The sequence below is a fragment of the Alosa sapidissima genome, chromosome 4 (assembly GCF_018492685.1).
Source record: "Alosa sapidissima isolate fAloSap1 chromosome 4, fAloSap1.pri, whole genome shotgun sequence".
NCBI lineage: Eukaryota > Metazoa > Chordata > Actinopteri > Clupeiformes > Clupeidae > Alosa > Alosa sapidissima.
In genome coordinates, this window is record NC_055960.1 from 7808571 (window position 1) to 7823874 (window position 15304).

General features: G+C 42.8%; 1 protein-coding gene across 8 annotated transcripts in view; it reads right to left on the minus strand.

Moving 5' to 3' along the window:
* LOC121707222 (alpha-2-macroglobulin-like protein 1) overlaps positions 1 to 15304 on the minus strand; it is a 40803-nt gene that overhangs the window by 23515 nt on the left and 1984 nt on the right. For 4 of the 8 annotated variants that reach the window (XM_042089610.1, XM_042089605.1, XM_042089609.1 and 1 more), the window contains exons 2-9: positions 7149 to 7237; positions 6873 to 6995; positions 4216 to 4396; positions 3652 to 3811; positions 3350 to 3402; positions 2491 to 2511; positions 1679 to 1844; positions 663 to 747 (exon numbers count right to left, since the gene is read on the minus strand). In XM_042089610.1, the coding sequence (XP_041945544.1) occupies positions 663 to 747; positions 1679 to 1844; positions 2491 to 2511; positions 3350 to 3402; positions 3652 to 3811; positions 4216 to 4396; positions 6873 to 6955 (749 nt within the window). In that variant the 5' untranslated portion in view covers positions 6956 to 6995; positions 7149 to 7237. Of the gene's footprint in view, positions 1 to 662; positions 748 to 1678; positions 1845 to 2490; positions 2512 to 3349; positions 3403 to 3651; positions 3812 to 4215; positions 4397 to 6872; positions 7001 to 7148; positions 7238 to 15304 lie in introns of all 8 variants that reach the window. The other 4 variants (XM_042089606.1, XM_042089604.1, XM_042089608.1 and 1 more) reach the window with 1 other exon arrangement.

Below are 15304 nucleotides of genomic sequence, written 5' to 3' on the forward strand. Positions count from 1 at the left end.
GGATGCTCTCGTATTTCCTCGCGTATCGGCGCTGTCGCCTCTCTCCTCCTCTCCTCATTCTCTCCTCCTCTGGTTGCATTTAGATAAATGAGACATCCTCGATGACATCGAGCTTGGAACAATTAGATAAATGAGACGTCCTCGATGACCATAAGCTTTGAACGATTTCCGGGGCACTAGCAGGAGGAGCGAGGAGAGCTTTGAGATGAATGAGATTCTTGAATTTCCCCTGGGGATCAATAAAGTATCTATCTATGTATCTAGATGCAGCCCAAGTCACTCTGTTTGAAGATTTATCCATTTAATGGCCGCTGTACTTCACCGGATCACTTTATTTGAAGATGTTATTGTTGTACTTCACCGGAGTTGCCCAGTTGGGGGCTCGTCGTCACTTTTGTAGTCACGTTGTAGTTCATCTGTAGTCTATGTGGACTTTCATGTCCAGCAGTTTTAATGTGAACTTGGGAATTTGCCATTTTTGTCACTTGAAATCTGCATATCCTTCTTTCACCAGCATCTTACACCATATTTTTAAGCAAACACAGTTGTATTTCAGATTGGTGAGCATATGTTTTAACCTTTGTTGTGGCATCCATGTTTTTCACACATTGACAGCAAAGCACATGAACTTCCTGAGAATGACCCGTCCCCATGTCACTTACTTGGCACATGCTTGCAGTCGGATCTCTGCTGCTCCCACACTCACTGACTCTGGGCTGTTGAGAGTCACGTCAAACTTGGGTAAAACTGAAAGGAGGAAGAGACGCCATGGTAACAAAAAAACTTTATTATCCTAAACGTGCCAGTTGGCTTTCCACTATTCTTAAAACATCCTAAAAAACATACTGACAAACCTATATAGCTATACATATTATATATAAACACAAACAAAGCTGTATAGCGCGTCATCTTGAAGGATTGCTAATCTTACAAGAACAGACTAAAAAGGTTGTAGGCCAAATGTGTAGTGAGGGAAAATGTCAGGGACTCGTCACTTACTGGATTTGGTGGCTGTCCGCCAAGACAATTTTCCAACCCGTCTTCTAAATACATGGATGACTTTATAACAGATATATTCTTGTGCTAAATATACAACCTTTTGTGGAATGTTCATCTGCACATTAATATGAGTGTGGAATGTTCATCTGCACATGAATATGAGTGTGGAATGTGGAATATGAGTGTGGAATGTTCATGAATATGAGTGTGGAATGTTCATGAATATGAGTGTGGAATGTTCATCTGCACATGAATATGAGTGTGGAATGTTCATGAATATGAGTGTGGAATGTTCATCTGCACATGAATATGAGTGTGGAATGTGGAATATGAGTGTGCAATGTTCATGAATATGAGTGTGGAATGTTCATTAATATGAGTGTGGAATGTTCATTAATATGAGTGTGGAATGTTCATTAATATGAGTGTGGAATGTTCATTAATATGAGTGTGGAATGTTCATCTGCACATGAATATGAGTGTGGAATGTGGAATATGAGTGTGCAATGTTCATGAATATGAGTGTGGAATGTGGAATATGAGTGTGGAATGTTCATCAGTTTGGAATGAAAGTGGGACTCTGGAGGAGGACTAGCACGAAGGGACACGCCCACTTTGGGACAAGAAGCCACTAACACACACACACACACACGTGTCACGCTAGACAACAACAACATACCATATTGTTTCACTTGAAACTGATGAGACCCTGTACCCTGCTCTCCGGTCACAGACAGCATGTAGTAGCCCTGGGTAGCCTCTGGGTTGAGGGCGTGAGACAGCTGCAGCATCTTACGCTCCGACGACACGTTCAGCCACTGGCCAATGGTGTTGCCACGGTGATCCTGAGAACGGCCAACAAGCGACAGAGTTTAATACTCTGATGAAACCGCACATTTTGAGAAAACAGAACTCTAAAACTTGTGCTGCTGTTGCACCAGTTCAATTTCAGTCTACAAGCACTTTTTCCTTAGACTCACACAATATGTATGGTCAAGTTCAAAGGAATTTAATAAAGGATATTTTCAAGTGGAATATGAGATGACTAATGTATTAATCTACAGAATAATTCCGAGGGAGAAACACAGTATGGTGTGGGGGAGTAAACATAAAGGCACGTAAGATAGATAAATATAATTATCATTAGTAAATTAGATAAACATAATATAATTATCATTATCATCACATTGAGGGGCAGCCATGGCCCCACTGGTCAGCACTCTGGACTTGTAACCGGAGGGTTGCCGGTTCGAGCCCCGACCAGTGGGCCGCGGCTGAAGCGCCCTTGAGCAAGGCACCTAACCCTTCACTGCTCCCCGAGCGCCGCCATTGTAGCAGGCAGCTCACTGCGTCGGGATTAGTGTGTGCTTCACTTCACTGTGTGTTCACTGTGTGCCGTTTGTGTTTCACTAATTCACCGATTGGGTTAAATGCAGAGACCAAATTTCCCTCACAGGATTATACATATATAAAACACCGTTATGTACACACCTGAAGTGTCACCAGGCTGTACTGTGGAGACAGAAGAGAAATTATTAGTGCTTTTATCTTTATTTAAATGATGATCGTGTTTAAAAACCAACACTATAAAGCACTACAGAGGAGAATATTTGGAATGGATGGTGATTACATAGCAGTGCGTGGAACTGCTCCGAGCTGTCGGCAGTTACAGTTACCATGACCTACCAGTAGAGGGAGCCACAGACATTCAGTTTTTATGTTGAATTACGCCTCAGAGAGAGAGGGCCAAACTCCCCAATATGAGCAAAAAGCACTCAGCTAAGAGATTCAGCCCACACACGTACATTTCTGTTGACTCTGTTTCTGTTCACATGCCAGTTAGGCAGTTATGAGCTTCAGGCAGAGCAGCTTCAAAATCTGCCATTTCTTATTTTAAAGTCAAGAGCAGAACATGGGCAGTATGTGTCAATTAGAATATCAGAAACATGCATATGAGAAATACCCAGAGTTCTGGTTTGCGCCGCCCTAAGTGACTAACAGACACCATTAAGCACCAATGAGAGGCAGAATAAATGTAGGCTTAACATATTTTACATGTGTGCAGGGAAGAACATGCCCCACTGTGAATGGCAGATCATTAATCGTATTAGCGGAGGCGACTAGAATACGCTACTTAATAGATGTATACTAAATCCTGCTATAGGAAGTAAAGTAAATAAAGGCTGCGCGTCATGGAGCTCGTGTTTTTTGTTTTGGATGGGTGCTCAAGTGAGAGGACGCCTACCTCGCTACACAAGTCCCTGAGGGGACGTCTACCTCACTACAGTACAGCTCCTGAGGGGACGTCTATCTCACTACACAAACAGTCAGAAAACTCAGCAGGACTCACCTTCTGCTGAAGGGGAATGAATTCCGTATCCATGGTAACCACTCTGAAATGCACTGCAAGTGAGAATCAGAGTTAGAATCAGACCTTGAACTGGACCATCTGGGTGTTTACAACAACTGACTCTGCGACCACATGCAAGCGTCTATAGGAGGACGTACCTGTTTAGCCTGGGCTGTACATGCAAGCGTCTATTATGACTGGACGTACCCGTTTGGCCTGGGCTGTACATGCAAGCGTCTATTATGACTGGACGTACCCGTTTGGCCTGAGCTGTACATGCAAGCGTCTATAGGAGGACGTACCTGTTTGGCCTGGACTGTATATGGGTTTATCTGTCTGGATGAAGGTCACAGGATCAGGTTTTGGCCTGAACTTCACCCGACTCTCTGAAGTCCAGTGAGATGTACGACCTTGGACCTCTACTTTGATACTCTGCACAGAGTCTTTATTTACCGATGGGGCCTGTTCAACAACAGAGTAAACACAAGATCACTGGCTAACCTAGAGCAGGTAGAGTGACCACAGGCTAACCTACAGCAGGTAGTGACCACAATCACAGGCTAACCTAGAGCAGGTAGAGTGACCACAGGCTAACCTACAGCAGGTAGTGACCACAATCACAGGCTAACCTACAGCAGGTAGTGACTACAGGCTAACCTACAGCAGGTAGAGTGGCCACTCTACATCTAAGCAGAAGGGGGCAGCACAATCACCTGCTCATTTTACACACACACACAGCTACGTATCTGGAGCTTGAGGAGTGCACGCTGTGGCCCAGTCTACCTGTGCTTGTAGTTGGACCTGCAGGTGTGTATGTACCTGGCCCCTGCCCTGCAGGTGTGGATGTACCTGGCCCGGCTACTGACCTGGAAGTGGACGCAGCGGTGGAAGTCTGTGTCTGACGTCTCCTGGTGCAGCATCTTCTTCTCGTCTCCGGTGGTCAGATATATGGACATGTGCAGAGTCTCGTTAGGACTCTGGAGGCTGGCACACAGTTTGGCTTCGGATGCTGACCTCATCTGGGCAGGGAAGGTCACCAGGAACGACCTACAGAGATGCAATGTGTTTCCCCACACCCCCTCTGAGCATTCGTACAGATTAAATGACCATTAAATGACTAAGGCATCGTTTCCCAACCTTGGGGTCAGGACCCCATGTCGCCTGAAATTCAAATGGGGGTCGGCTGAGTATAAGGCATCTTAAAATGTACTAGCATGTTACATAAGAATATATATTTATAAAAACCTCTTGAAACTAGTATGTACTAGCAACGTAAAAATAAACTTAAGACAGCGCGGATGACATATTTGATTGATGTGCTTAAAAATCAAAGTACCGCTCTCGACTGGATGTTACACCAGAGATGAGATGCGCGCTCATATTGTGATATGGGTCGCCAACATTTTGTGACATCAAAATCAAAAAATCAAAGACTGAACTGCTGGTCATCCCAGCTAAACCTACCATACACCACGACATCAACATCAAATTTGACTCCCTGTCTGTTTCACCGAACAGGACTGCAAGAAATCTAGGAGTTGTTCTTGACAACCAACTAAACTTCTCGGATCATGTTGCCTCAGTCGCCCGGTCATGCCGTTTTGCACTCTACAACATACGGAAAATCAGGACTTACTTGACTCAAGATGCTACCCAACTTCTGGTTCAGGCAATAGTCATCTCACGACTCGACTACTGCAATGCCCTCCTGACAGGTCTCCCAGCCTGCGCAGTGAAACCACTTCAGATGATCCAGAACGCGGCGGCGCGCCTGGTCTACAACCAACCCAAAAGGGCACATGTTACCCCGCTGCTCATCCAGCTACACTGGCTACCTATGGCGGCCCGCATCAAATTCAAGTCTCTAACGCTTGCCTACAAAGTAGTCTCCGGTTCTGCTCCCACCTACTTGAATGCCCTCATACAGACTTACACTACCTCCAGACCGCTGCGCTCCTCTGACGAACGACGTCTAGCTCTACCACCGGTGCGCTCAAACCAATCCAAACTTTTCTCATCTGTTGTTCCTCGTTGGTGGAACACACTGCCAGTTCCTACAAGGGCAGGGACATCCTTTTCCACTTTCAAAAAACTCCTGAAGACCCAGCTCTTTAGAGAACATCTACTCTCATAGCAACACTTACAACAAGTCTTACTGATCCTAGCACTCACCAGCCGTTTTAAACTGACAAGTAAATGTTAAAAACAGCACTCACCGACGCACTTATTCTTACTGTACTCTAATGTTTTTTTTTAAACTGTCCTAAAATTGTGAGAATTGTTCTAAAACTTACTGTTTACCATGTTGTTAGTCGCTTTGGTTAAAAAGCGTCAGCCAAATGTAATGTAATGTAATGTAAAATAGGCTCACCTGCCAAAAAAGGTTGGCAAGCCCAGGACTAAGGGGATGTTTTAATGCCACTCATGCTTGCAAATGAGGAGATAGCACTAGTTCCATGTATACTGCAGGTGTGCTGGGCGGTATACCGGTTCACAGAATACCGGTGTATATTTTCGTTATGATATGAATGTTTAATATACCGCCATACCGGTGCATTTGATTACACAACGTTCGGAACGCTGCACCGCACGACACTGTTTCAGACAGGACCCCTGTTTGTGACCCTTAAGGCTCAATTTCTCCTTAAGGCTTAATTTCTCCTTAAGTAAGGGATTTATTTAAGGGTGTTGCACGGAATACCATAAATGGTTTCCTTAGTTAAGGAAAAACGTTAAGGGATTTCCCGGCACAAAATTTCTATAGTTTCCACAGAGATTGTTCCACAGCTGTAACTATTTGGCTAGTAGGCGATCGGATCATTCATCTCACCTTAAAAATAAAAATGTTCTAGACATGAACTGAACAATACTAGCTGGCTAGTAAAGATCCTGACTGTCATGGTTGGCTAACAAGACATCCACATGAATTCTGTTCTGTTCAGTAGAAAATGCTGAACACCTGATTAGGCATGAAAAAAAAAAATTCCGTCATATACCATGAAACCGTCATATACATTTTTGGTGATACCGCCCAGCACTACACGGAACCCTGTCCGCGTGCCAAAGACTACACATCCCACCTCCAAAAGGGAACCACAAAGCATCCTTTATCTCTCATTTGGTTCCCACTACCCTCCATCTGATAGATGCCCCCACTACCCCCTCCATCTGATAGATGCCCCCACTACCCTCTCCACCTGATGGATGCCCCTTGCTAGCCTCAGCAGGAGGTACAAGAGGTGATCTGTGTGGACAAGGGGTATGTATACTCACGGCTCTGGCGTTGCTGTGTGTGTGTGTGTGTGTATGTATACTGACGGCTCTGGCGTGGCTGTGTGTGTGTGTGTGTGTGTGGGGGGGGGGGGTGTATACTCACGGCTCTGGTGTTGCTGTGTGTGTGTGTGTGGGGGGGGGGGGGGGTGTATACTCACGGCTCTGGTGTTGCTGTGTGTGTGTGTGTGTGTGTGTGTGTGTGTGTGTGTGTGTGTGTGATATATATATATATATATATACACACACTTACGGCTCTGCCGTTGCTGTGGAGGAGCAGAGTGTGTAGAGGCAGAGTAGCAGCCCTCCAGCAATCAGGATCCTGGTGAGGGCCATTCTGCGCTGATTCTCTTAACTCAGCCTGATGCTCCTGCTGCTGTGCTGACAAGAGGGAGAGGGAGGCATGATGTCCTCGGTGTGGTGGACTTCAGTCTCCACACAAACAAACATTTCCCCACATTACCATGTAGATAGTATGACCTAGGACCTTTCCTGAGTTCATCAGGGCAACATCAGAGAGCAGCATCACCTTTAAAAGCTGCTCCAGTTCCTTTTTGATCTTGGTGATGAGCGGAGGCTCCTGGTATACGAGGGCCGTGTACAGCAGCACACCATCAACTAAAAATGTAACAGAATTCCACACAGCGTAATCTCATTTGTTTACAGATCAGTTCAGATTCTGCATCTTTCCTTTTCAAGTAGGCCTACTTATCTAGCAGTCATCGGCAGCCATATTGCTTGAGGCAAACACCTAATGGCCCCCTTACACCAAACAACTTTGACAAGATTTGGGAAAGATTCTTGAGATTGTAGTCTTTTAACTAATGCCTCCCATTCAAGCTTTATTCAAAAGACTCCACTCTTAAGAATCTTTCCCAAATCTTGTCAAAGTTGTTTGGTGTAAGGAGGCCATTAACCGATCAAATAAATTCACCGGTTTCAAAAAACCCAGAGTCGTGTAGACACTTGCCGTCAATCAGAGACACCCGTTGCTTCTTTATGGAGCTAAATTTGTCTCAATAATATTTGCATACATGTATGCGCAGAGGGGGATCCACAAATATTTCTCAAACTCAAAGATCGTAATTCTTGATTTCGCTTGCAAACTGACAGTTTTATGCGTTTACTAAACAAAGATTATGGAAATTAAACACCACTTATCCATCAAAAAGCTTGTTGTAAAAGGCATAACTTGTTAGATTTAAGAACTAGGTTCGCTAGCTCTGTGTGTTATGAGCAAAGAATCTTTGGTTACGAGTCCCATAGAACAACACTGCCATCTACTGGATTAGACAGTGTCAGCAGGCTACTTGTGGATCTGGGTGGCTTCTCTGCCGCAAAGTTTGTCTCAAAAATACGTGATCCACAAATGCTGATCCACAAATGCGAAAACGAAAACTGTGTGTGCTGGTGATCCACAAATGCAAAATTAGATTTCACAAAGGCAATTTTCAGTTTTACCAATGCCATTTCGTTTACAAATACACATCTACAATTGTGAAAACCAATTTACAAGTTATAAATGATTTTTTTTTTTTTTTTTTTTTTTATTTGTGGATGTCAAAACACAAATGCAAGTCAAGAAATATTTGTGGATGTCGCCATCTACTGGATTGCGATTTCTGTGTGCCGGTGAATTAAAGTAGGCCTATTTATGTGTGGATTTGTGTGACTTTCATGTGAAGAAAGTCTCAAAAACACGTAACTTTGGAAAGCGAAGAATGCGTGTGCTGGTGATCCACAAATGCAGAATCACATTTCACAAATGAAATTTTCGGTTTTATAAATGTGAATTTCTTGTATTTACAAATGCACATCTATATTTGTAAAAATCAATATACGAGTTACAAATATTATTTTTTTTATTTGTAGACATCAAAACACACATGCAAATCAAGAAATATTTGTGGATCCCCCTCTGCACATATACAAATATTATTGAGACCAGGGAAAGAATTTCACGGCGGCCACGACGGCCATGGCCGTCGTAGCCCCTTGCATTGGCCGTGAGGCCCCTTTGAAAATCAGAGGTTTACAGGCCACGGTGGCCTTGGTGCCCCCTTCTTTCAATATTCTGCTTTGCGTCCTACTAATAGCGATTTTTATTTAGCCTGTGGCCTGTCAAAATAATCTTGGCATTCACAGCGCAAATTAATTTAGTCTTTTACGCAGTGGAGAAAGTGACAGCGCAAGAAAGAAAGTGCGTCCAAATTCACCCTTTTTCAGTTGAACTACTCGCGACGTAGCCTATTCATCACACAGACATCACAAGTATCACATGAAAGAGCTTTTTCTCACCTTTTAAACAATGTTAGCCGATAATTGCTGTGTTGAACGGTTCGCGAGAAAAGTAAATAATATCATTCAATTTAATCATACATTCTACTGAAGGTTTTGCGTCCCATGATCTCCCTACCCATTCATCTCGGTGGAATACTTTACGAACCCTTCTTTTAACACATGACAAACCATATATCAGAATAAACAGGAGACCTTACCGAACACAAAGGTGTAAAGCAGTCCCCTGTACAGTTAGCCGTTCCAGAGTAATCCAGTTTTGAATTTGCAGTAAAGTTCGACATCCATGGATGTCTCCAAATTTTGGCTTTTGCACTGTTCCACATGATTTAATAACGGGCCAAATACAAAATAAATGTTACAAATATCGCCTAGATATTGGTAAATCAGAGGACAGCTGACTAAGAGTATGTGAAAGTAGCATTAATGATCACAAAATGCTAAGCATGCATCTAGGCTATTTGAGTTTCTTAAAGCTGAGCTGTGCTTAAATTGTTCAATACATGATTTCATAACAGGCCAAATATAAAATAAATGTTATATATAGCCTATATATCTGTAAATATTAGATGATCAGATGATTTACAGTTCTATGTAATATGTCATGTTTCATGTTTTTGTAATGTTTCATACAGTGATGCAGGTCTACTGCAGTGAATAGGCTAAATACAACTTTGATCATTTTTATAGCCTACTACTGTATAGTTAACTTTGGCCTTGGGGCCCTGACATGGGGCCTTTGTGCCCCCCACCAAATATGCCCAACTGAAGGCCAAGTGGCCTTGCCCCCAGAATGGTGAAATTCCAAGCCTGATTGAGACAAATTTAGCTCCATACTTCTTTGGCCTTGATTGTCGCCGCCATATCATGATTATGTTCTGGAGCCAAATGCGTATCTACAGTGGGCATCGCTTTCAAATGACCACTTCATTCGCGCATTACGCGGCGTGAAGCTGCGTGAAGCTTTAGTACCACTTTCAGCCACTGTGCGTCGCTCTGCCTGCCGTCCCTTACATAATTGTTGCCGAGAGTAATCCCAGCCTACAATTCAATAACAAAATAAATCATGCATAATTAAACATTACCTCGATTTAGGCTACTTGGGTGCTTAAGGCTTGACTACACGAAAATCGAAATGTGCCGTCTACATTATTGTCAGTGTTGGGGTTAACGCAACTACGCAAATCAAAACAGTGGTGTGATAATTGAGCCAGTAGAGAAATAACTGTTCAGAATTAATCTGTAGCCTTGGGTAGGCTTCTGCAGAAAACAATGTTGTTGCCGATTTAATACTATCTGGCGACGTTTTTAACAGGCTACGCAATAGAGGCTTAGACAACTATGACCCACGTTTTGGTTTCGTAAATTAATTTGCCCTACTTCTTGACTGCAATGTAGTCAATTGACTGCTTGACATGTCATTTTTATTTTTCTGTACAATAAACAATTACATCTGCTTTATGCCACAGAATTACATTCATATTTGGCTGACTGCAGACGCGCCACTTCCCTCCCCATATTCCAAGATTAAGATAGTATGAAGTGCTTTTTGTATAGGCTACCATCATAAAAAAATAGTTAAAACGAATAGCTATTTGCAATTTGACAAAACACTGGTCCTCTTTTTGCGAATGCGAGGACGATATGAGCCTGTTGCATTTAGTTAGATGTCCGAGTCACGCATAATGTTTGAAAACCACTGGCTCGTAATCACAATAATTTAACACACGACAGTTGGATAACCTACTTCATCATGTCCCCATGCCTACATTTTTGTGAGTAGCATAGAGATCGTTAAAAACAATAAAGTATGGCTCTCCGTTTAGGACATTGAAAACTTATATTTTTAATAGACTACCGTCGAAGATGCTGACTTGCAAAAGCCTCGGGATAACACGTTATCTCCACTATCATCAGTCATGCCCCTTGATCAAAGTGGGGAATGAAATAAAAGTTTGAGAACCACTGGCTTAACAAGTTACCTACAGTCCAGAACACAGAATCTGTTGCAATATTCTGATGATCGGCGATGATATCGGCAAATGTTTGTTTTCCAAAGTAAGAATTTCACTTCACCATGCACCTTCGACAATACCTGGCATCATTACAAACATTATTCTGTGTCCTAAAACTGGCATATTTTATGACATTGTGTCATGTAAGTTCTTTGCAAAATCTAGAGAAATGTGTGAGGTGGTCAGCGGGGGACAATTGAGACACACATTGGATTGTGTTATTACTTGAACATTCCACACTATCCACAGCTGTGGTAGGCCTATCAGGGGCTGGAGGATTACTGTCAGCGCAGGCTTTATATAAAATTCTTCAACAGAAGGCCTCGAATGTTGTCTTGTTTGTGGGGCGCTTTGCTTCGCTTCTGTAATTTCGGCTTCATTGAAAATGAGGGCTTCCCTCAATGACCCTCCGAGAATAAATAAAGGTTGAATGAATGCAGGCTTGCCCAAAATAAAGGCATGTGGTTTGCGCAGCCTACAGTAAATAACAGACCCGCCAGAATGTGCGTTATGATGCTTTTTTACGAGCAAGATGTTTTTGGTACCCTACGCACACTGCATGTTCTTAAATAACAATGATCATCAGTAATATTCGAACATTAATTTGGGTAAATGGGCAAGCGTGACCACCTTGATTGGCTGATTGGCTGATGATTGTAACGCGGGCTGGCGGGCATGATTCCAAACACCTCCCTTACGATGATGAGTGACAGGTCTCAGAATGCGTGCGCTACACAAGGACGGAAGATGATGAATAACTGGGGCCGTAGGCTATTCACAAAGGCTTTTATCTTACTACTAGGAGTAGGCTACTCCTAAATCGCACTTACAGATTTTAGATTGGAGTTTTCTCTTAAAAGTTATTCACAAAGCCTTTCAGACAACTCCTAAACTAGGAGTGAGTCTTCGTGGCTATGGATGACGTCATTACTCATGCACGAGCTTGACTGAAGTGACCACCTTGATTGGCTGACGATTGTAACGCGGGAATTCCCAACACCTCTCTTCCGATGATGACTGACAGGTGACAGGTCGGAGAATGCGTGCGCTACACAAGTAGTGCGAAGGACGGAAGATGATTAATAACTGAATAAAAAGGCCTAGCCTAAATGAATAAAGAGTAAGGCAAAACAGATAGCTTAGTAGCCTAATGAAACATAGGCCTATGGATTGATGCAGTAGCCTACCTTTGCAACATTATTAAATTAATCTGTCACCATATGCCTAGGCTACAGTTTGCAAAGAGGAGAACATTTTAATTTGATTCACAATGAAACGTTACATTTCATTTACATGTTAACAATGAGTAGTTTTGGTTGTTGTTGGTGGCGTTATTGCATCCCTTTTATGAATGCAAAATTGTTCCCTCGCGATTGGAAGCTCCTGTTGTGCATAGGCTATTTCAAAACATCGCAACGTAAAATGCCACAAAAAAGCTGTTTATGAATAGGTCTTAGTGAGTTAGGAGTCCTCTCGACTTAAGCTGTCCCAGACTTAGGTGCTACTTTTAGGTCTAAAATGCTTCGTGAATTACTTTTTGTGAAAAAATTAGGAGTCCTGAAGTTAGGAGTGCCACGCCCATTATTTTTAGGAGTTGCTCCTAAATTCGCCAGTTAGGAGCTACTTTTAGCCTTAAAATTCTTTGTGAATACGGCCCCTGAATAAAAAGGCCTAGCCTAAATGAATCAAGGCAAAACAAATAGCCTAGTGGCCCAATGAAACATACGGATTGATGTAGTATCTTTGTAACATTATTAAATTATTCTGTTACTATGCCTACGTTTGCAAAAGAGAACATTTTAATTTGATTCACAATAATGTTACATTTAATGTACATGTTGACAATGATTAGCCTAGTTTTGGTTGTTGTTGGCGGCGTTATTGCATGTTAGTTATGCCTACAATGCAAAATTGCTTCCTCGCGATTGGAAGCTCCTGTAGCTGCATAGGATTTCAAAACAGCAGGTTTGTGAATAGGTCTGTGAGTAAGGAGTCCTCTTGACTTCTTTTAAGCTGTCAGAGGTGGGAAGGTGGGATTTTTTGGGGGATGGGCCGGATTAACTGGGCACAATTGTCTGATGGCCCCCCTTCCCCCCAGCCAACGTGAATCGGGTGGTTATTTAATAGGCCTATCGTGAAGATTTTTCCTGCCATCTAAGGCACGAGCGCATCTGTGAGGCCAAGCCTCACCAAGTAGCTCGTTTGTTTACAACTAACATTCCATTTAATTAAACTGCTTTATAGGCTATGCCGAAATAGTTTTCAACATTTTGAATATTAGTGTCGGGTGAATTGAAATGTTCTCAAAGTAGCCTTATGGCTGAAAGCTGCTTGGGACACCACCCCCCCCCCCCCCCCTCCGTCAAGCAATATAACCATACAAACGCGCTTCCTGCACTCATTGTTTCAAAAGGAGTAATTTTGGCTTTGTCAGAACTGAAGAGCTGTGGACGGCACGGCACGGTATGCCCAATGAAAATAAATTAACGCAACGCAACGCAACACAACACAGACCCCGCTTCTCTCGCGTCAGTCACTGACATGAACGAAACACAGAACCCGCTTCTCTCACGGCAGTCACTGACAGTAACCTAGAATAAATGCATGGGGAAAAACACTTCCCCATGACAAAGACATCGTAAAACACTGAAAGTTAATATTTTGTCACTAGCAACATTCATCTTTCCTTTGTCAAATGTATTATGTTCCAAGTACCCTATGCGTAATTCTGCTTCATAAAGTTGAACAAATACATTTGCTTATTTCACAGAAAAATATAAATAGCCAGTCTACAGTGCAGAGTTGGTAAGTTATGGTAGGCCAACTTGCAGTGAACATACAAACAGGGGAAATTATTTCTCTTGCAGCCGAGTAGCCTCAGGTGCGCACGTAGACATAAGGCCGAACATGCAAGCGCCAATGAATCGTGCTTTCGCGACAATCGCGCCGTTAAACTTAAATAGGTTAACATCACTCTAAGTTCGCCTTCAAGCAAAGAAAACGATTATTTGAAGACATCTGTTTCGTTGGAAGGGCAAGGGGTAGCAACAGAGCAACACAGAGACAGGCCCGATGGCAGGGCTGTTATGAGAGTATTAAAATATGGGATATTCTACGGGAAAACATTAAAACGGCAAGACAGCGGGGAAAGTTAAAATACCTGATAAACACGGAAAAAGTTGGCATGCATTGTTTCGGTCCCCGTGCACAGGGATTATTTGTCATACTATTAATCACATATGATTATTTGTGAAATTGTGCAAACAGGCGCAACACATTTGAAAAGGAAGGACTGGTATGCAAGCTCACGGGAAAGATTGATTTAAGAACGTTATCACAAAGTGTGTGGCTGTGGCGCGGGCGGAAGACAATTGGCAGGGGAGGGTCATGTCTTTTTTAACAATTCTGTCGGAGGGTCATTGAACAATTTCTAGCAGGCAAGAGAGGGTCATGCAACTTCCAACTGAAGCACTCAAAATTCCTCCGGTGGCCCCTTCAATAAATAACGATCAGTCACTAGATTGCTGCTGGGCTATAGGTCTTGGTTCTGTTAACAACTCATTGTCAAATGCATAGCCTATCTCGCGGTTGCATCCATTACAAACAAACATGCAATGTGAACGTCTGGGATTGGGGAGAGCACTACATGCTCTACTGAATAAGCACGAAGTCAACCCTTTAAATGAAAAACACTCTTTAATAATCCAAAAAAATAAACCACTAATGAAGTAAACTTGTGACCATCAAAAATCGTTTATCGCTTGTAACTCCGTGATACCAGGACGTAACAGGAAGGCATTTGGCTGAGCAACGGAGGTTAATATGCTCCATGTTTTGTCCAAATGATGACTGTCGTTGCACTCGGAGAAAACCGGAATGTTTCATTCGTCCCCGTTTCAATCATCCCGATTCTACCTACTCAAAACGCAGATAGAACCTTATTATTCTAAGGTAGCGAAATAGCGTTCAGCATGATTCATGCCCAATTAATTCCCCCTGTTAAAGTGTTCGCCTTTGTAGTTTGGTTTCGTGATAGCCTATGATAAACGGCTTATGGCCAAATATGTGAAAACGTTAAAATACAGTAGGCGATAAATCCGGAAAAAGTTCACAGTGATTCTTTCATAATCACTTTGGAGGGTCATAGAAAAATGTATTGCTGGCGAGGGAGGGTCACGTCTTTTTGGACTAATGCTCCCAAAACTCCTCCGGTAGCCCCTTAAATAAATAACGAACAGTCCCTAATGAAGTAAACTTGTGACCATCAAAAATCGTTTATCGCCTGTAACTCCGTGATAACAGGACGTAACAGGAAGGCATTTGGCTGAGCAACGGAGGTTAATACTCCAAATGATGTCTGTCTATCATCGTT